The sequence below is a fragment of the Ornithorhynchus anatinus genome, chromosome 1 (genome assembly GCF_004115215.2).
Source record: "Ornithorhynchus anatinus isolate Pmale09 chromosome 1, mOrnAna1.pri.v4, whole genome shotgun sequence".
Taxonomy (NCBI): Eukaryota; Metazoa; Chordata; class Mammalia; order Monotremata; family Ornithorhynchidae; genus Ornithorhynchus; species Ornithorhynchus anatinus.
The window spans coordinates 24,786,564-24,806,891 of record NC_041728.1 but is presented as its reverse complement, the minus strand read 5'-3'; the positions used below and the strand labels follow the sequence as shown (position 1 = coordinate 24,806,891).

The 20,328-nt window shown below is 45.6% G+C and overlaps 1 protein-coding gene across 2 annotated transcripts in view; it reads right to left on the bottom strand.

The window, feature by feature from the left end:
• Positions 1-19,505, bottom strand: part of IQGAP2 (IQ motif containing GTPase activating protein 2) — a 228,834-nt gene extending 209,329 nt beyond the window's left edge. Inside the window, exon 1 of one of the 2 annotated variants that reach the window (XM_029060686.1) lies at positions 19,188-19,505. In XM_029060686.1, coding sequence (XP_028916519.1) covers positions 19,188-19,233 — 46 coding nt within the window. In that variant the 5' untranslated portion in view covers positions 19,234-19,505. The remainder of the gene's footprint in view (positions 1-19,187) is intronic. The other variant, XM_029060694.2, reaches the window with a different exon arrangement.
• Positions 19,506-20,328: the final 823 nt, after the last annotated feature.

Below are 20,328 nucleotides of genomic sequence, written 5' to 3'. Positions count from 1 at the left end.
CTGTGACTACTATGAAGCACAGCGATTAGTGCCACTCTCCCTCTACACTCCCACCCACATACTTGAGGAAGCTGGGAACTCCCTTGGTGGGAAAAACAAGTCTCTATGTGCCCCTCTTCAGAAGGGGACAGCTTCAATCCCAAATCTGAACCTTTCTTCACTATGGTTAACTGCTCCTGCAAACAAAGAGGCAGGACCACAGGACGCTCTGTTTCCTGCTCAGATTCAGAGAGACAGGGCACCAGGAAGCTAAGGCTATGCACAGCACAGGAAACACACGTTCAAATACCCAAAGCACACAAATAGTTACTCGTTTTAGAGGCTTTTTTTGAATCCAAATATTGATCTGAAAAAAAAAATTTAGAAAGGTTGAGAACCTAACCCCCAATACACCTAGACCCCTAAAGTGATTTCTACACAATCCAAGCCTGGTCTAAATGATTGGGGGTGGGGTGGGGGTGGATTTTGCTCCCCTCTCCGGATAGCTGAGCCCTCTATTTCAGGGCCAAAGTCAGCTGCTCTTGATTAGAACAGGGAAGCCATGCAGGCGGGGACTGACCTAAAGGCAGACAGGGAAGAAGGGAGGAAAGAAAGGACAGAAGAGAAGACAAGGAAAAGGACAGAGAAATAGGACAAGGAGAATTAAGACAAGTGAGGTGGTGAGAACTCAGCAAGGGTCAGGCAGGCTGAATGATAATAATTTGTGGTATTTGTTAAGCATTACCTATGTATCAAGCACTGTACTAAGCATTGCGGTAGACACAAGCTTGTTCTGAGCAGGGAATATGCCTGTTATATTGATGTGTTGTATTCTCCCAAGTGCTTACCACAGTGTCCTGCAGACAGTAAGCGCTCGGTATAAACGATTGATTGGTACAAGATAATCAGATCAGACACAGTCCCTTTCCCTCATGGAGCTCACAGCGTAAGAGGGAGAAGAGATACTGAATCCCCCTTGTAGAGATGAGGAAAATTAGGCATGGAGAAATAAGTGACTTGTCCAAGGTCACATAGTAGGTAAATGGCAGTGCTAGGATTAGAACCCAGGTGCCCTGATTCCCAAGTCTGTGTTCTTTCCACAGGACCACACTGCTTCTCTAGCTATTATTAAATTACCGTGAACTCTTCCTGGGCAGTCTAGGGAAGTCATAGACTGTAAGCTCATCCTCTGAACTCTAAGTTCTGTTATGGGCAGGGAATGCTTCTACTAATTGTTATAGTGAATTCTCCCAAGCACTTGTAAGCATTCAATAGATACTGATTGATCTGTCAAGAGCAATTTCCAGGGAAGCAACACTCAATATGGTTTTCAAGGAAACAAACGTGCACGTCTTGACTTTATGGCACAGTTCAGAGAGACTGTGGAAGAGACTTCGAAGCAAAGCAGAATCACATACATGCAACTTTCTTGAATCTGTGACCTTTGGGCATTTGCTATTCACCAGACTCTCCACCCCACAGCAGCTACGTACAGATTTTTAAATTACATATTATATAGTATGAATTCATGTTAATATGTCTCCCTCCTCTTCTAGAGTATAAGCTCATTGTGGGGCAGGGAATGTTTCCGCTAATTTAGTTGGACTAAGCACTTCATACAGTGCTCTGCACATTGTAAGTGCTCAATGAATAGCATTAATTGATTGGGTCACCCAAACTGCTCATGTCAATTGGTGAATCATGCTATAACATGTTGTGGGAACAATCATTGGTATTTATTATGCACTTTCTGTGTGTTGAGCACTGTACAATATAACAAAGAAAGCACAATATAACAGAAATGGTAGAAGTGATCCCTGTCTACAAGAAGCTCACAGTCTATAGGGAAGAACGTTCCTTAATTCTTCCATCATTTTTGATATAAATCGTGTAATGAAAACATGTACTGTAGTAGACTAATCTTTTAAAGTGATAGGAGAACTGTAGAGGGAAATTGCTCAGAACTGAGAAGGCTGCAATAAGGTGGTTTTTTCCTCCCCGCTCACAGTCATTATTTCTTATGGTTTCCAGTGGGGTCCATGGTAGTAATTTTAAAACAAGAGTGTCTCATCTGTGGATGAAGAGAATTCCAGGCAACATCAATAATATTTGTTGAGGGCTTACTGTGTGCAAAACACGTCTGTTGTACGAACTTGGGCAAGTCACTTGACTTCTCTGTGCCTCAGTTCCTCATATGAGCCCTATGTGGGATAGGGACTGTGTCCAACCTCTTAATCATGTAACTATCCCAGTGTTTAGAACAGTGCCTAGGACATAGTAAGCACTTAACAAATACCACAATTATTATTACTACTAAGGACTTGGGAGAGTACATTAGAATTAGAAGACACAATCTCTGACTTTAAGGACCTGACCGTCTAGTGGAAAGCCATTTATATAGAAACATATATTTAAAAATACATGGTAGTAAACAAAATGGGAGAAAGAGAAAACTCCAAAGAATAGGGATGATAAAACAGAATGGGCATGCCCAGCCTTTGTTTTGGAGGTAGGGCAGATAGGGTGGAGTAAGTGAAATTTAAAACTAAACTCATCCAATCAACTAATTACCTTTGAAATCATGGCAAAGGCAAAATTTGATCGGGATGGAGAAAATTACTTTCCTGAGAAATCTGGCCAATCAACAGTTTCATAAAGTTCCAGGACTTGGATTTTCTTAGCATTCTATTCCTGTGTGTTTTCTTTGCTAATCTAAGGCTCACCAGCAGCACTTTCAGTCAGGCAAGTTTAATCATGATCAAATAATTCACCAAAAGCTACTCCAGGACCTTGGCCCCCAGATTTCCTGGCATCCCTGATCACGAAAGTCAATCTTACTCCTGGCATGAATCAGATGAGAACTGGTGCATGAGAGTAGGGAAAGAGTTTGTCAGAGTTTGGCTCCCTGGGCCCCAGATGGGTGTTTTCTCTCTGGAGGTACCTCATCTTTCTACAGTTGCCCACCTGCCTTCCAGAGGGCTGAGTCGGGACCTCCTAGCTCTGCGTTCCTTACCCACTCCCCAAAACACCACACCATAGCCCAGGAGAACCACCACATCACTCATCCATCCATAGCTCTTCCTCAACTCCCCAATGTGCTGACCATTTCAAAGTAATATTTAACCCAGAGGCTAACTTACATCTTCAATATTTAACAATCTGACTAGAAGAGACATGCTCAACGAAGCAAGCAAGACAGGTTATGCCAATGACATGTGCGGCCCAGGAAGAAAAATACCTGAGTTACTAGAAGTTATCGCTCAACTAAGTCAGTGTTGAGTTTCTCACCCTCTTCCTTGCTTGGACCACCCAGAGTTGGCCAGAAACAGTATTTACTGAACACCTGCCAGTTTGGAAAGACAACCTACAATGAGACAGAGCATCCTAAAGGAGATTTCAGAAGGCAAGATGGCCTCCAGTGGTGTCCAGCACATCTAGAAGGGTGTGTTCACAGAGTGTCCACATGTACTGTTGATTGGCAGAGAGAGAAGGAACAGAGTGCCAAGCCGGAGGGCATTTGCACACTACATCAAGGATGCTTGAATCCATTCTTTGCTCCTATTCTTTCTCCCAGTCATACTAAAATAAAACACACCCAAAGCAGAACTTGTCATCCTCCAAACATCCTCCTAGTGTGAACTATACTTTATTTTTCCCACGTTGGTCACACAAATAAATCTGAGTGTCTAATGTGGGCAGAGTACTGAACCAAGTGCTTGGAAGAGTACAATCAAGTAAGACAAGCCAGCCCCTGTCCTCAATGGGCTAACTGCAGGGAGGAGTGGGGTTGGGCCAAGCTACCTAGAACCTCCCTTCTTCCCTGTCTGCCTTTAGCTCAGTCCCCTCCTGGGTGACTTCCCTGTTCTAGTCAAGAGCAGCTGGCTTTGGCCCTGAACTAGAGGTCTCTGGTGTCCCAAGTAGGGAGCAAAATCCACTCCCCACCCTCAGTAATTGTGACCAGGCTTGGATTGTTTCAGACTAACATTTACCTCTCTATTCCCAGATCCTCACCCAAGTTACTTCAATAATAATAATGGTATTTGTTAAGTACTTACTCTTGGTTAAACACTGTTCTAAGGGCTGGGGTAGATACAGGGTAATCAGGTTGGACACAGTCCCTGTTCTACCTGGGGCTCACAGTTTTAATCCCCATTTTACAGATAAGGTAATAGGCACGGAGAAGTTAAGTGATTTGCCCAAGGTCACACAGCAGACAAGTTGCGGGGCCGGCATTAGCGCCCAGGTCCTCCTGATTCCCAGGCCTGCACTCTATCCACTTGGCCATACTGCTTCCCATGTCAGTGATCCACATGTCCTGAGCCCAATTTTTGATTTTCTTTTGCTTACTTGATCAAACTTCTGGAATAAACAAAGAGATTCAGACCTTCAGAGGTGAAAGAGGAAGACAGGCACCTTCTTCAGAAGAGGTTCCTCCCCATTTGAGACAGACAAGCACCTAGGATCCTAAACCACTTCAGCATGCCTTAGTGGAAAGAGCACCAGCCTGGGCATCAGAAGACCTGGGTTCTAATCCCAGCCCTGCCACTTTGCTGTGTGTATTTAGGCAAGTCGCATCACCGATCAACGGTATCTGCTGACTGCTTATTGCGTGCAAAGCACTGAACTTAAGAACTAGGAAGAGCACAATAGAGTTGGTCAATAAACATGACCCCTGCCCACAAGGAGTTTATAATCTACAGGAATTTAATTTCTGAGCTTCAGTTTCCTTACCTGGAAAACGGGGATTCGATACCTGTTCTTCTTCCTACTTACACTATGAGCTGACTGACTTGACTATCTTTTATCAACCCCGTTGCTTGGCACTTAGAGAGACCTTAAATTCCACCATTACTATGTCAAATGGGATGAGTCGAAAAGGGCTAACAGAAGTTGAATACTCCCCACTCTAGACTAAGAGCTTGTTGTGGGCAGGGAACATGTCTGCTAATTCTGTTGTATTATACTTTCCCAAGAGCGTAGTACTGTGCTCTGCACATATTAAGTGCTCAATAAATACCACTGATGATGATGATGACAATGAATACTCAGACAAGCTGGGAGGCAGATTCCTTGCTGGGAGGGCAGTGAACAAGATGGACCTGTGCTCGGGAGCCAGAATACTGTGCTCCTTTCAGGAGCACATGCAGGACTCTGGAGGCTCTGGGACAAGATGAGCCAATACCCACACCTAGCCCCTCCAGTCCAGCAAACTGACCGAGGTCTGCCTTCCCCCATCTCATGTTGACACAGCTGATTGGGAAAACTTGCCCTGCAGGCAGCAAACATGGGAGTTAAACTTTGCTGTTGAAATAAGAGAAGATGTTCTGCTATGGCAGAGGGGTTTCACCTCTGGAGAGCACCCAATGTATAGCACAGCAGGGACTTAAGGGTGTCACAACCAGAGGGGCAGTACTCTAAACAGCTGGTGATTCTGAGGCAAAATAGAGGTTCGGTTAACAGCGCGAGCGACAGCTTCTCCCACTTCGGGCTTTCTACCAGCTTTACAATCCTAACTGCTCTCTAAAATGAGAAATCATCAGAATAGAAACAATTGAAAATATGGACTACTACAAGTTTTTGCTCTCCTAATCCTGAAGAAACCAAAACAACTTTGATCAGTGTCTTCCAAGCTGATAAATTTAAAACAGCGCTTGCATTCACCTAACCCTTTGGATTGAAGAATAAACATAGAGGTGGGGGGAGTGAGGGAAGAGGGACAGCGGGAGACATTTCTACATAGCTAAGAACAGATTTCTTAGAAAGTTTCAACTGACACAGGACCTCTAATAATAATAATAATAATAAAAATAATAATTGTGGCAGGCACTGTAATAGGTGCTGGGTTGGATACAAGCAAATTGGGTTGGACATAGTCCTTGTCCCAAGTGGGGCTCACTGTCTCAATCCCCATTTTACATATGAGGGAACTGAGGCACAGAGAAGTGAAGTGATTTGCCCAAGGTCACACAGCAGAAAAGTGGTGGAGCCAGGATTAGAACCCAGGATCTTTGGAATCTCAGGCCCATCCTCTATCCACTATGCCATGTTGCTTCTCTAGACTGTGAACTCCTTGTGGGTGGGGAGCGTATCTACCAACTCTCGTGTCTACCAAGTCTGTTATACTCGCCCAAGCACTTACTAATAAAAATAATGGTATTTATTAAGTGCTTACTATGTGTCACACACTGTCCTAAACTCTGGGGGAGATACAAGTTGATCAGGTTGGTCACAATCCATGTCCCACGTGGGGCTCATAGCAATAATCCCCATTTTACAGATGAGGTAACTGAAGCATAGAGAAGTTAAGTGAATTGCCCAAGGTTGCACAGCTGACAAGTGGCTAGTACAGTGCTATGTACATAGTGCAGACTGTGTGTACAGTAAACGCTTAGTTAATGACTGATTGACATCTCAGATTCAGAGATGAATGGAAATAAGATTTTCATTAGCAGGGGAAAGGAAAAAAAGGGAATTGGATAATTTTCAATATTCAAGCCAAATGACTAAGACCCTCACTCAAGGTGTCAAAAACTGGAGAGTGACATCAACAAGTGCAATTTGGAAAGGTGATATTGATCCTTTTTTTTTATAGTATTTGTTAAGCTCTTATTTTGTGCTGAGCACTGAACTAAGTGCTGGGATAAATACAGGCTAATCATGTTGGATACAGTCCCTGACCCACATGGGGCTCACATTCTTAATCCCCATTTTAAAGATGAGGGAACTGTGGCGCAGAGAGTGAAGTGGCTTGCCCAGGTTCACACAGCAAACAAGCAGCGGAGCTGGGATTAGAACGCAGGTCCTTCTACCTACTAGGTCATGCTGCTTCTCAATGTAAATCTCAAACCAGGTCTCAGAGAGACTTGCAGTTTGTGCCCATTTATGCCTGAGGGCCTACAAGTAGTAAAATAAGAAATGAGAGGCTGAATTTTGAGGTGAAGTTGCAAACCACAAGGCTGGCGGGCCTTCTGAAAAATCTGCTGACTGGCTACTTTTATGAGCTATACATCAGTTCCTTTACAACATACATTTTCACTACATTCTGGATAGTTTATACTGTTAGAGAATTAGGGGGTGCACCTATCTGGATAGAATGTGATGCAATGACACAGCTTGCAAACTCCCAGTGCAAATTTTCCTTAGTGGGGGGTCCTTTAAGGACATTACACTGGTCTTATCAGAGAACTGACTATTTGAAAAGTTTGGCTGGAGAAGAAAGAGGGGGATGAGGGGGGAAGGGAACTTTTTCCCTTGAAAATTCCCAGTTGTCAGCATGCTATACAGAGGTCATCAGGTGATTACTGAAAAAAATATCACGTGCCAAAGGAATTCATACTCACAAGTTCACCCCATGTGCAGTTTAAACCAAAAAATGAACACTGGGGCAACTTGCCTGATGTATCGTTAACTGAATTTTAGCTACAGATCATGTACACGCAGTTTTTCCACAGTGCATGTTTTCACTGTGGGTTTTGGGATAGAATGCTGCTACGGAATAAGGGAACATCCTTCTCCTAACTCTTCATGATCTGGATAGAACACAGTGAGATGTGAAGCAGCCTGACCTAGTGGAGCAAGCACAAGCTTGGGATTCAGAGGACCTGGGTTCTAATACCAGCCACTTGTCTGCCACTTGTCTGCCGTGTGACTTTGGGCAAGTCACTTAACTTCTCCCTGCCTCAGTTACCTCATCTGCAAAGTGAGGATTAAATCCTCCTCCCTCTGACAAACTGTGAGCCCCATGTGGGACAGAGACTGTGTCCAACTTTATTATCTGGTATCTACCCCAAAGCTTGGCACATGGTAAGTGCTTAAATACCATAAATAAAGCTGATATATTCAGCCTGAATTTTCTTTAATGCTGGCTTCATTGGGAACATAACTCCCATGTTATCAGAGGGTGGACTGAATGACCTATATAAAGAAGCATTCACCTGGTTTAAGGGAAGATTCCCAGAATTATAACCTCACCATAGAAGGGGTGACAGCTACATTCTCATAAGAATAAATTCAGCTATTTGCAAAGGTAAAAGAGGGAGGAGGGAGGAAGTGCAAGAAGAGAAAGGAAAAAGGGGTTGAATTTTAAGTCCTATGCTTGCTGAGAGCACAATCTCAATTTATTGCTCCCCATGAAAGCCAAAACACGGGCCATACTCCAGAACTTGGAGAGAGCCTGGGGAGACAACACTGGACCAGGAGCCCAGAGACCAGGTTTGGGTCTCTGCTCTGCCCTCTACCTGTGTGACCTTGAACAAGTCTCTTAATCACTTGGGAGTCTCTATTTCTTCATCTGTAAAATGGGGATAAAACTACCTGCTTGCCCTCCGTCCTACATTGTGAGCCCTGTGTGTGTCTGATTATCTTGTTCCTACTCCAGTGCCTGACACAAAGTAAGAATGCAATACACCCATAACTAACTGATAAATGCTAGATTTGGGTAGATATAAAAAATTGCATTAAACTCGCAAACTATTTGTCCATTTAAAAGTATGAAAAACTAGTTGACCTACATAAAGAGGATTGTACATTTAACCTTTCTGAAATGTATCCATCTGTTTTCAATTACTCGTCAGGGTCTGCAGGAATTATCAAGTCTGAAATTATTCATTGGAAAGGCCTTTTACCCTTTGCACTGGAAAAACAGCTGTTTACCTTTCTGCCTAGAAAAATCTCTGTGGCATTATGGATTCTGAAACATATTACAATCTGAGCCAACTGGTAGAAATGCTTAAATCATGCTAAAAGTGGATAAAAATGTTAGTTCCACCTTTTTATTAAATAATGTCTGTAAAAATAGAGTTGTAAATGAAATAGGCAATAACTGAGCTGAAACATTATAGCTCAAAACCACATCTCCAAAAAAAAAAATACAACTCAGAATATTGCTCATTTGAAGGCAATAATTCTTCCACACAACCTGAGAACTCAAATTACTTTCAAGATAAATTTTTTCCTTAAAGATTTGAGAGGGCAGAATTCCCCAAGTCTTCAGAATAATAATAATGTTGGTATTTTTTAAGCATTTACAATGTGCAAAGCCCTGTTCTAAGCGCTGGAGGGGATACAAGGTGATCAAGTTGTCCCACATGGGGCTCACAATCTTCATCCCCATTTTACAGATGAGGTAACTGAGGCCCAGAGAAGTTAAGTGACTTGCCCAAAGTCACACAGCTGACAAGTGGCAGAGCCGGGATTCAAACCCATGACCTCTGACTCCCAAGCCCGTGTTCTTTCCACTGAACCATGCTGCTTCTCTAAAGCAATAAAAAAATTGTCTTTGATTGCCAAAGATGAATTCAATCCATCACCCATGACAGCCAAAGACTGGGAAATTCATTGATCTCCGATTAGTTTTGGAAAAAAAAAAAAACACCGACCAAAAAAATGTAGCAGCTTCCTAATTTGGACAGATACTATAGACAACAAGGGAAGGGTATTTAGAGACACAGTTGTGACATTAATGCAGTGCCAATTTAAAAAAAAAAAGTGCTCCAGCTACTGAAAGTTAGCACCAAAACATTGTTACTCTGGATTCAAATGTTTGAAGCAATTGAAATGATTTCTTACTCCCTGGAATAAACAGAGAAAAGGAATAAAAAGAGAGAAATGAAATTAAGCAAAGACCACAAATACAAAAATAACAAAAAAAAACCCCACTTAAAAGGACATGGGCTTGGGAATAGAACAAGTCTGGAAAGAAAGTGAGAGACGTAGAGAAGCAGCATGGCTTAATGAAAAGAGCACGGCCTTGGGAATCAGAGGTCATGGGTTCTAATTCCCGCTCCGCCACTTGTCAGCTGTGTGACTTTTGTCAAGTCACAACTTCTGTATGCCTCAGTTACCTCATCTGTAAAATGGGGTTTAAGATTGTAAGCCCCACGTGGGACAACCTGATTACCTTGTATCTACCCCAGCACTTAGAACAGTGTTTGGCACAAAGTAGGTGCTTAACAAATACCATGATTACTATTATTATTAAAGCAAACCAGAAGGTAAGAGGGCAATTTGGAACTCCGAGAGTGATCTCTGAATGCCTGCTAGCCAAGTTAGAGGAAGAGTAGTAGAAGGGGGAGAAACAGATAGGGGTTTGAAATTTTAGATTGAGGCAATCTCCTCCAGAGAGGGAAATGAAAAAGGAAAAGAAAGTTACAAAGTAACTAATGTTGCAAACACATTGAGCTTTACCCTCCTAAGCTCTGGGAAGCTGTGATGTGTTAAGATGTGGTAATCAACAAATTGCCCCTATGAGCTAGTCTTAGAAACAATGCTACCCAAATTCCTGAATTTTCAAATCCTTCAAGCCTGGGAAACCTAAGTGCCATAGTTTAAGTAACTAATTTGGAGTAACAGAAGACTTTCAACACCCCCCTCCAAAAAAAATGTATCTGGAAGAGAGAGAGGTGGGAAAATATAAACTTATCTCTGTTTATTATATTCATTTATGTTGGGTGACCTCCCCATTAGATTTCAAGGTCCTTGAAGACAGGAATTAAACCATACACAACTTCCATCCCTAGTACTGTGACCTCTTTAGAAGGGGCATAGAACTGCACATTGCACCCGGAGGGTACTAAATATAAATTATAACTACTATTAGGCCCTAAATTCCAGTGGTGATCATGAATTCCACATCACTTTCAGTACATGAATTTCTTTCTATTTAAAAAGAAAACAAATATAAATTTGCTGGAAACACTTTTCTACATCAAGATTGCAAAAAGCAGACTCCAGGAGAGTTTCAGCGACCCATTTATGAATTCATTCAATCTTATTTACTGAGCACTTACTGCACAGAGCACTGTTCCAAGCACTTGGGAGAGTACAATATAATAAAAAACAGATACATTCCCTGCTCAGAATGAGTTTACAGTCTCTTCTGTATTTTTAGCTCTTAGCTATGCAATGTAACTCAGGGTCTTGCTTCAATTTCTGTGCTAACTGGACATTCTTTTTTAATGATCTTTAAATGCTTACTATGTGCCAGACACTGTTCTAAGCACTGGCGTAGACACAAGGTAATCAGGTTGGACACAGTCCATGTCCCACATGGGGCTCAGAGTCTTAATCCCTATTTTTCAGATGAGGTAACTGAGACCCAGAGAAGTGAAGTGACTTGCCCAGGGTCACTCAGGAAACAAGTGGCACAGCTCGGACTAGAACCCAGGTCCTTCTGACTCCCAGGCTCATGCTCTCTCCACTAGGCTGCTTCCCTTCACTCCAAATATGAACTGTTACTCCTGAACCAAAGTCACCAGCTCACCTGTACTTTTGACTGTTACCCATCCATCCCATCCCACTGATAACACCACCTTCCCCTCTCCCTTAGAGGAAGCCAGACTCCTCAGTGTGGGTCCCTAGCGATCTGTCCAGGGCCCGGTCCTTCCCTCCTTCCCCTAGCAGGGCCACTCATGCAGAAAGATGACTTCACGGCACACAGGTCCAGCCTGATCATAGGGAAGCAGGAAGGAGCAGGAGACCAGCTCAGCACCAAGAACCAGGTTCCTCCCAGCAAGTGAGAGGAGGGAGGGAAAGGAGGGGGCTCCCCCAACTGACTTGTCCCCGATCCTCCCCACCCCCAGGAATTCCCCTACCTCTAGCTCTACCACAAAGTTCTGTGAAAAATCGAACAAAAAAAGGGTAACGGAAAGATGCAGTGATAAGAGAAAGGAAAAAGGTGCTGCTTCAAGAAGGAAAGAGGAGGCACAAAGTCAAATAAGGAGGAAACCGGCAGTGGGAGAAGAGCTGACCCCACCTCACCTGACTTCATAGGGTTCTCTATGCTCACCGAAGTCCAGCCCTACCTCTTTTCATGGCCAAAAAGACCCTATAGGGAAGGAGACAGAAGCGGTATAGCCCAGTGAACAGAGCATGGGCTTGGGAGTTGGAAGGACCTGAGTTCTAGTCCTGGCTCTGCCACTTGTATGCTGTGTGATCTTGGGCAAGTCATTTCACTTCTCTGTGCCAAGCACTTAGTATAGTGTTTTGCACACAGTAAGCAATAATAATAATAATGGTATTTGTTAAGCGCTTACTATGTGCCAAGCACTATTCTAAGCGCTGGGTGCTCAATAAATACGATTAACTGTATGAATGAATGTACTCCAGTTACCTCAGCAGTAAAATGGGGTAAGACTGTGAGTCCCATGTGGGACAGGCACCATATCCAATCTGGTTACCTTCTATCTACCCCAGTGCTTAGTACAGTGCCAGGCATTTAAATGCCATTTAAAAAAAAAATAAGATAGTACAAAATCACTTCACTGGTAATACTGTTGTGACATGCAGGCATTTTCCTCAAAGTATATGTCACTTTCCTTTAGGAAGACACCAGCCTAAAGAAGCTGCTCCCTAAGATATCAGCAATTTTGACTACTCTACCATTCTTGTCATCTTAGAGCTACTTAAATTCACCACTAGAAAAAACACAAGTACACCGCTGATTACTGTTAGTAGCAACATGGCCTCGAGGAAAGAGCACGGGTCTGGGAGTCAGAGGACCTGGCTTCTAATCCCAGCTCTGCCACTTGTCTGCAGTGTGGCTTTGGGCAAGTTACTAACTTCTCTGGGCCTCAATTCCCTCATCTGCAAAATGGGATTCAATGCCTATGAGCCCTATGTGGGACCTGATTAGCTTGTATTTACCCAAGGACTTGGTACAGTGATTGGCACATAGTAAGTGGTTAAACACCACAGTTATCAGCGTGGCTCAGTGGAAAGAGCACGGGCTTTGGAGTCCGAGGTCATGAGTTCGAATTCCGGCTCCGCCACTTGTCAGCTGTGTGACTGTGGGCAAGTCACTTAACTTCTCTGTGCCTCAGTTACCTCATCTGTAAAATGGGGATTAAGACTGTGAGCCCCACGTGGGACAACCTGATTCCCCTGTGTCTACCCCAGCGCTTAGAACAGTGCTCGGCACATAGTAAGTGCTTAATAAATACCAACATTATTATTATCAGTGTAAACTTCTTGTGGCAGGGAAGGGACCTCATGCTTCTCTAGTACTTTCCCCAAAGCCTCAGTACAGTGCTCAATAAATACCATCCTGACTACTACTATACACTGGTTGAACCATGAGCTTGTTCAGATGGCAAGTAATACCCATAGTAAACCATTTAGAGAGAGTCCAAAACTAGAAGGTAGGCCACGTTTTTGAATCCCCAATAGCTCATGAAAGAAACCGATTTTAGTTTACATAGGGCACGTAGGGCTCTGTGTTAAGACCTCATACTGTTATAAACCTGAACCGCAAGTCCTGATCAATTTTGATTTTCACTGATGATCAAGATAACATGGTACTCAAAGAGGCTCTGTGTTTTTAGTTACCATGAAGATTTTGGAAACACCAGCTCTTTGTTTATGTTGGCCCATAGGCAAGTCAAATGATTAAGTTTAGAAAAATCGATCTTTCCCCTAAAAAAAAGTTACAGCTAACCCGTAATCACACAGAGAAGCATAACAAAGGTCTAAAATTCTAGCTGCTGCTCAGTGCAAATGTTGTCAGATTATTTTTGAAGTTCTTTTCTTTGTCTTGATTAAGGCCACACCAAAATAATCAAGTGCAGTTTTAGAATTCAACATGGCCTTTCTGTGATGCTTATAAATATAAACCTCTCTATTTTCAGAAGCATTTTCCTCTCAATATATGACTTTCCACATTAGGAAGACACTGGCCTATAGTCGTCGAGAATCAGCATAGACTAATGGAAAAAGCATGGGCCTGGGTTTTAATCCTAGCTCTGCCACTGGCCTGATGTGTGATTTTGGGAAAATTACTTAACTTCTCTGTGCCTCAGTTTCCTCACCTGTAAAATAGGGATTCAATACCCGTTCTGCCTCTTACTTAGACAGCAAGCCCCACATGGGACAGGGGCTGTGTTCAACCTGGTAAACTTGTATCTACCTCAATGCTTACAACGGTGCTTGATATATTGTAAGTGATTCACAAATATCCTTTAAAAAAAATAAAAACTGCCCTTCCACTAAGATTAGCCGATTTTAACTAATCTACCATTACTGTAATTTAGAACTACTGAAATTCACCATTGAAAAACACACATGAACACCACTGAATATCTTCTGTTTAGAGTATAAGCTTGTTATGGGCAGGGAACATTTCCTACCAGCTCTTGTGCTGTACACTCCCAAGTGTTTAGTACAGTGTTCTGCACCCAGTAAACACTCAATAATACGATTTAAACCAATGGAAGCAGCGTGGCTCAGTGGAAAGAGCATGGGCTTGGGAGTCAGAGGTCATTAGTTTGAATCCCAGCTCTACCACTTGTCAGCTGTGTGACTGTGGGCAAGTCACAACTTCTCTGTGCCTCAGTTACCTCATCTGTTCATTCATTCATTCAATAGTATTTATTGAGCGCTTACTATGTGCAGAGCACTGTACTAAGCGCTTGGGATGAACAAGTCGGCAACAGATAGAGACAGTCCCTGCCGTTTGACGGGCTTACAGTCTAATCGGGGGAGATGGACAGACAAGAACAATGGCAATAGAGTCAAGGGGAAGAACACCTCGTAAAAACAATGGCAACTAAATAGAATCAAGGCGATGTACAATTCATTAACAAAATAAATAGGGTAATGGAAATATATACAGTTGAGCGGACGAGTACAGTGCTGTGGGGAGGGGAAGGGAGAGGTGGAGGAGCAGAGGGAATGGGGGAAAAGAGGGTTTAGCTCCAGAGAGGTGAAGGGGGGGTGGTAGAGGGAGTAGAAGGAGAAGGGAGCTCAGTCTGGGAAGGCCTCTTGGAGGAGGTGAGTTTTAAGTAGGGTTTTGAAGAGGGGAAGAGAATCAGTCAGACAGAATCCCCATCTGTCAAATGGGGATTAACTATAAGCCTCACGTGGGACAACCTGATTACCCTATATCTCCCCCAGCACTTAGAACAGTGTTCTGCACATAGTAAGCGCTTAACAAATACCAACATTATTATTATGTTTCTATTTTTATAAGCAGGAAGCAGTTAGTTTTGCGATGTTCATAAATAAGATCCTTTTTTTAGCGATTCCCCCATTTGAGGTCAATTACACTGAAAATCAACGTGCCCGTCAACCAAAAGGGGACAAGAATGAAAGTGTGAATATGGTGCTAATTTCAGACCTAATCTCTTCAGAATTTAATTCTAGTTCAGAATTAGAGACAACTCCTGCCCCACCTTTCACAGCTGAAATGTTCCTTTCCCTCTTGGGTTTAGGAAAGATACTGAGACCTTGTTAGAATTTAGCTCTCCTTTGGTTCCTAGTACTACAAAAAAATTTATTGGACTAACTAGCTCTTAGAGTACTCTTTAAATAAGCATCTTAGGTGTTCATACAGCATTCTGAAGGTTAAAGTTTCCCCACAGCCGGTGTGATCTGAGTTAAGGTAAAAAAAACCTCCAAAGAGGTTGATAAAGAGCAGATAATATCCTCAGCTTTGCAGATTGGGAGGGGCAGAAAGTAGACAGGTGGAGGGACGTGACACTTAAGCAGTAGCAGATTTAGGCCCAGAAATTTAAACTACATCATCCTACTCACAAATCCACCCCATTTTACTAATTAATCAGTGGCATTTATTGAGTACTTACTATGTACTAAGCATTTGGGAGAGTACAACAGAATTAAGACACATTCCCTGCCCACAACAGGTTTACAGTCTAAAGGGGGAGACAGGCCTCAATATGAATGATTTATAATATATACTTTAAAGCTGGGTACATAAGTGCTGTGGGAGCTGGAGAAGGGGGAATGGGACCAGCAGCAGGTCGTATCATTTCAGTATTATATCCTTCCAATGTTAAATTGATAGACAAAACAAATCTAAATGGTACTAATGGTACCACCTCAGCGGGCCACCCAAAGTTTTTTTTACCATCTAAATGAGGAGTTTCTACAACAGAGACCTATTTAATAGAATTGGCATGTCTGTTGAAATGTTTTCAACTTTTTTTGCCCTCCTCCAGCACACAGACTGCCTTAATGGTTTAAGAGACTACACTCTTGGTCCAGTGTGGGAGAAAAAAAACAAACAACTAGATAGAGAAAACAAGAAATAACTTTTCAGATTTCACCAAAAGCTCTGACCATAGTGGGTGGAATGTTGGGGGAGTTTGTCTAAATTAGATGGTAAACTGATCATCTCCCCTGCTACAATGTAAACTCCTGCAAGGCAGGGATCCTGCCTTCTAATGCTATTGTACTCTCCCAAGAACTTGGTACAGTGCTTTGCACATAGTAGGTGCTCAAATGCTATTGATTGGTTGAACCCACCAATTTTCTTATCTGTCAGGCCCTTAGAGGGTGCCTCCACAGATGAATTGATGAGAAATCCTTCATGATTGGTTTGCTGTGGGATAGGAACTCCAGTGATTCCATGACAACAATGCAATTAAGTGAAAAATGCTCAAGAATCACTCAGACATCACACATGACTAATTAAAGGTTCCCCCCCCCCCTTAATTAAGGTTGGGGACCAAGAGAGACATGCGAAGGACTACCACCTTAAGGCCAACGCCCAAACTAAGTTTTCTTTCTTCCCTCTATCCAGCTTGCTAGTTCTACCACACTGCCATGAAGAGTGATTAACACTTAAGAAGAGCTTTAAAGCCTTTTACACTCAATTAAAAGGCAACCATATGGAATTGTAATTCTTCCAGTTTATAGCTAATACAGCTGTGACAAGGAAAGAAAGTGACCCTAAGGAATAAAGCATTTTAAGCCCCCATTTCCAGCTCGAAAAGGAGAGTGTAGGGGAGTAAGAGGAAATGCCAAGCAATACTATTTGAATACTTACTGTACCACTGCATTAAGTGCTTTGGAAAGTACAAGAGGAGTTGGTAGAAACTATCACGAATCTACAGGGGGAGGCAGACATTAAACTAAAGATATGAGAAGTAGAGTATAAGAATATGTACTTTAGTGCTATGGAGCAGGGCTGACATCAAAGAGCTCAGGAGGTACAAGGGGAAATGAGGGCATTTCTTTTTGGTTCAGATGGGTAAAGGACCCTCTGCCCTCCTGCAGCCCCTGGGTCCCCCGTCTCAGCTGATGGGGGTGGAGGAAGAAGGATTTTAAATCTTTTAAACTCACCTCCTCCTCATGTTCTCTAGAGAAGAGAAGCCTGGGTCAGTTTTATGACCCCTGTTTGGAGTTCGGGGTTCAATCATATTCATTGAATGCTTTCCGTGTGCAGGACAATGTACTAAGTCCATGGGAGCATACGATATAACAGAGTTGGCAGGCCCGCTCCCGGCCCACAGTTAGCTGACAGTCAAGAGGGTTTACACTCTTTGTGAGAAGTGTCAGAAATAGTGTTAGACTAGGAGTCCCCTAGATATTCCTTTCCAGCATACTGTGGAGCTCCAGGTCTTGCTCTTAAAAAAAAAAGTTCTGAAGACTGTCTATTGTACTCTCAAGTGAAGTTTTAAGGATGAGTATTATGAATTTTACCCCGAATGACAAAAAGTACAGTACCAGCATTGCCGGAGCAGACTGTAATATAATAGCATAAGAAGAATTTGATGTTTTAACCAATCAGGGGGTGCCACACCACACCAACACACTCTTCAAGTCAGTGGGTAAATGTCAGCCAAGTGCTGTCTTTTAAAACAGAGGAAGGTGACAGATCGGACTGCAAAGACACTTGTGTTCCTCTGGGTCCACGGGTGGGCACGGCACAGGCCCCCGGTGCGGGGATCCGTTGCTGGCACTGAGAGGTTGCCAACCTAGGTGCCAGGGAGGGAGGCTGAGACCAGCCGAAGGATGGGAGGGCTGCTTGCCTGGACCATCCGTCCCAGCTCCTTATGGGCAGGACTATAGCTGCTGATTCTGTTAGACTGGACGCTCCCAAGCGCTTAGTACAGTGCTCGGCACATAGTAGGCACTCAACCAATACCATTATTGTTATAAGCACGATTGTTTGATGGACTGATTCCAGGTCATCACCTCCAACGCTGGGCGGCCCGGGCTTGGGACGGGCGGCCTCGCCCCGACCCCCGGCCAGGGCCACCTGCTGCGGCCAGCGGCCTAATAACAATGATGGTATTTGTTAAGCGCTTATTATGTGCCAACCACTGTTCTAAGCGCTGGGGTAGCTACAAGGTGATCAGGTTGTCCCACATGGGGCTCCCAGTCTTAATCCCCATGTTCTAGATGAGATCACTGAGGCCCAGAAAAGTGAAGTGACTTGCCCGACGTCACACGGCAGACAAGTGGCGGAGTCGGAATTAGAACCCACGACCTCCGACTCCCAAGCCCGGGCTATTCCCACGAAAGCCACGCTTCTAATGAAGACGGCGAGCCCCACGGGGGACAGCGACTGTGTTTAACGCGTCCAGCGCTTAGGACAGTGCCTGGCACATAGTGAGCATTTTGGAGAAACAGCGTGGCTCAGTTGCAAGAGCTCGGGTTTGGGAGTAAGAGGTCAAGGGTTCTAATCCCGGCTCCGCCGCTTGCCAGCTGTGTGACTTTGGCCAAGTCCCTTCACTAGGCCGGTTACCTCATCTGTAAAATGGGGATTAAAACCGTGAGCCCCACGTGGGACAACCTGTTCACCTTGTATCCCCCCCGCGCTTGGAACAGTAAGCACATAGTAAGCGCTTAACAAATACCACTATTATTATAAATACCATCATCAGCATTATGAGTCTTCTCCCCGAGGGCTCGGGGGACCCCCAGCCTCAGCACCCCCTCCTCACCCCCAGGGGACTCAGGGAGGGCAGGGACAAGGGAGAGAGGAGATACCCCCATCTTGGGGGGGGGGGACGCACCCCAGCTCCTCCCTTCCTCCCTCCCCTCCTCGGCCGACCCGGGGCGCCCACTTTCCCCTAGACGCTGTGCAGCGGGAGGAGGGATCAGCAGCCCCGAGGCCTTGCAAGCCTTTCAGGAGCTCGGGGCCAAAGACCACCTGCGGCGGAGACGCGCAAGAGTTTACTTTCAGGGAGGCCACAGAGAGGCGGAGAGTGTGTGTGAGCGTGTGTGTGCAGCCGGGGGACTCCCCAAGTCCTCCATGGGGTGGCCTGGAAGAGGGGGTGCTTTATTTGTCCACCTGAGCCCCCCCCCCCAGCCCGGGTGGGAGGGAAGGAGGAAATGGGGGAAGGAAGCAGGACGAGGCTTTGCCACTCCAACTCCGCGGAGCCACGCAGTCGTTTCCCCTCCTCCCCCTACTTTTCTTTCTTTCTTTCTTTGGTGCGGCGGCCAGGCCGGGGGGGGGGGGTACTTACATCCATAGCGGGGCCGCTGCAGAGACGCCCCCTCCTCATGATGCATCCTGCGCCGCGCCGGTGGGTCCGAGCTCACCTCGGGGCGCGGCTCCCGCAGCGGCTCCAGCCCTTCGGCTCCGGACAGCGCCAGCGCCGACGACGACCCCTGGCTCCTTCGGTCCGTGTGCTCGGGGCGTGTGCACGGGGTCCGTGTGCTCGGGGCGTGTGCTGGGCCGGTCCTTGGGCTCCGGGCTGGGGGATTGACTGCGCCCTCCCAGCAGTCCTCCTCCACCGCGGACCCGCTCGCTGCCCCGCGCTTTGCTCAGCTCGGGGCGCTGACACTGGAGAGTAAAGTAGTGAGCTCTCCCTCCTCCCCCTCCTCCTGTTCCCTCCTCCTGTTCCCTCCTCCTCTTTCCCCCTCCCCCTTCTCGTTTCCTTTGCAAACCCAGCCCCGTTATCCTCCCTCTCCCCGCCCGGGACGTGGTTGGGGGGGGGGGCGGTGCTGAGCCCGCCGGCAGCGCCCCCTTCTGGCCTCGGGCGGGCGCTACAGGGCCCCGCGGCGCTCCGGGCTCGGGAGAGGAGGGACGGAGAGGAGGAGGACCCAGAAGGGGGGGATCGGAGAAAGGGAGGATGGGGAGGAGGAGGAGGACGGGGAGAGGGAGAGGGTGGGGAGGACGAGGAAAGGGAAGAGGGGGAGGATAGAGAAGGGGAGGAGGAGGGAGAGGGTGGGGAGGAGGAGGGCCGAGAAGGGGAGGACGAGGAAGGGGAGGATGGGGAGGAGGAGGAGGACGGGGAAGGGGAGGAGAAGGGAGAGGATGGGGAGGAGGGGAGGGAGAGGATGGGGAGGACGAGGAGGAGGAGGACGGGGAGGAGGAGGGCCGAGAAGAGGAGGGAGAGGGTGGGGAGGACGGAGAGGAGGAGGAGAATCGAGAAGGGGAGGAAGGGGAGGAGGAGGACCGAGAAAGGGAGGACGAGGATGGGGAGGAGGAGGACGGGGAATGGGACGAGGAGGGAGAGGATGGGAGGACCAGAAGGGGAGGACGAAGAGGAGCAGGGAGAGGATGGGGAGGAGGGGAGGGAGAGGATGGGGAGGACGAGGAGGAGGAGGACGGGGAGGAGGAGGGCCGAGAAGAGGAGGGAGAGGGTGGGGAGGACGGAGAGG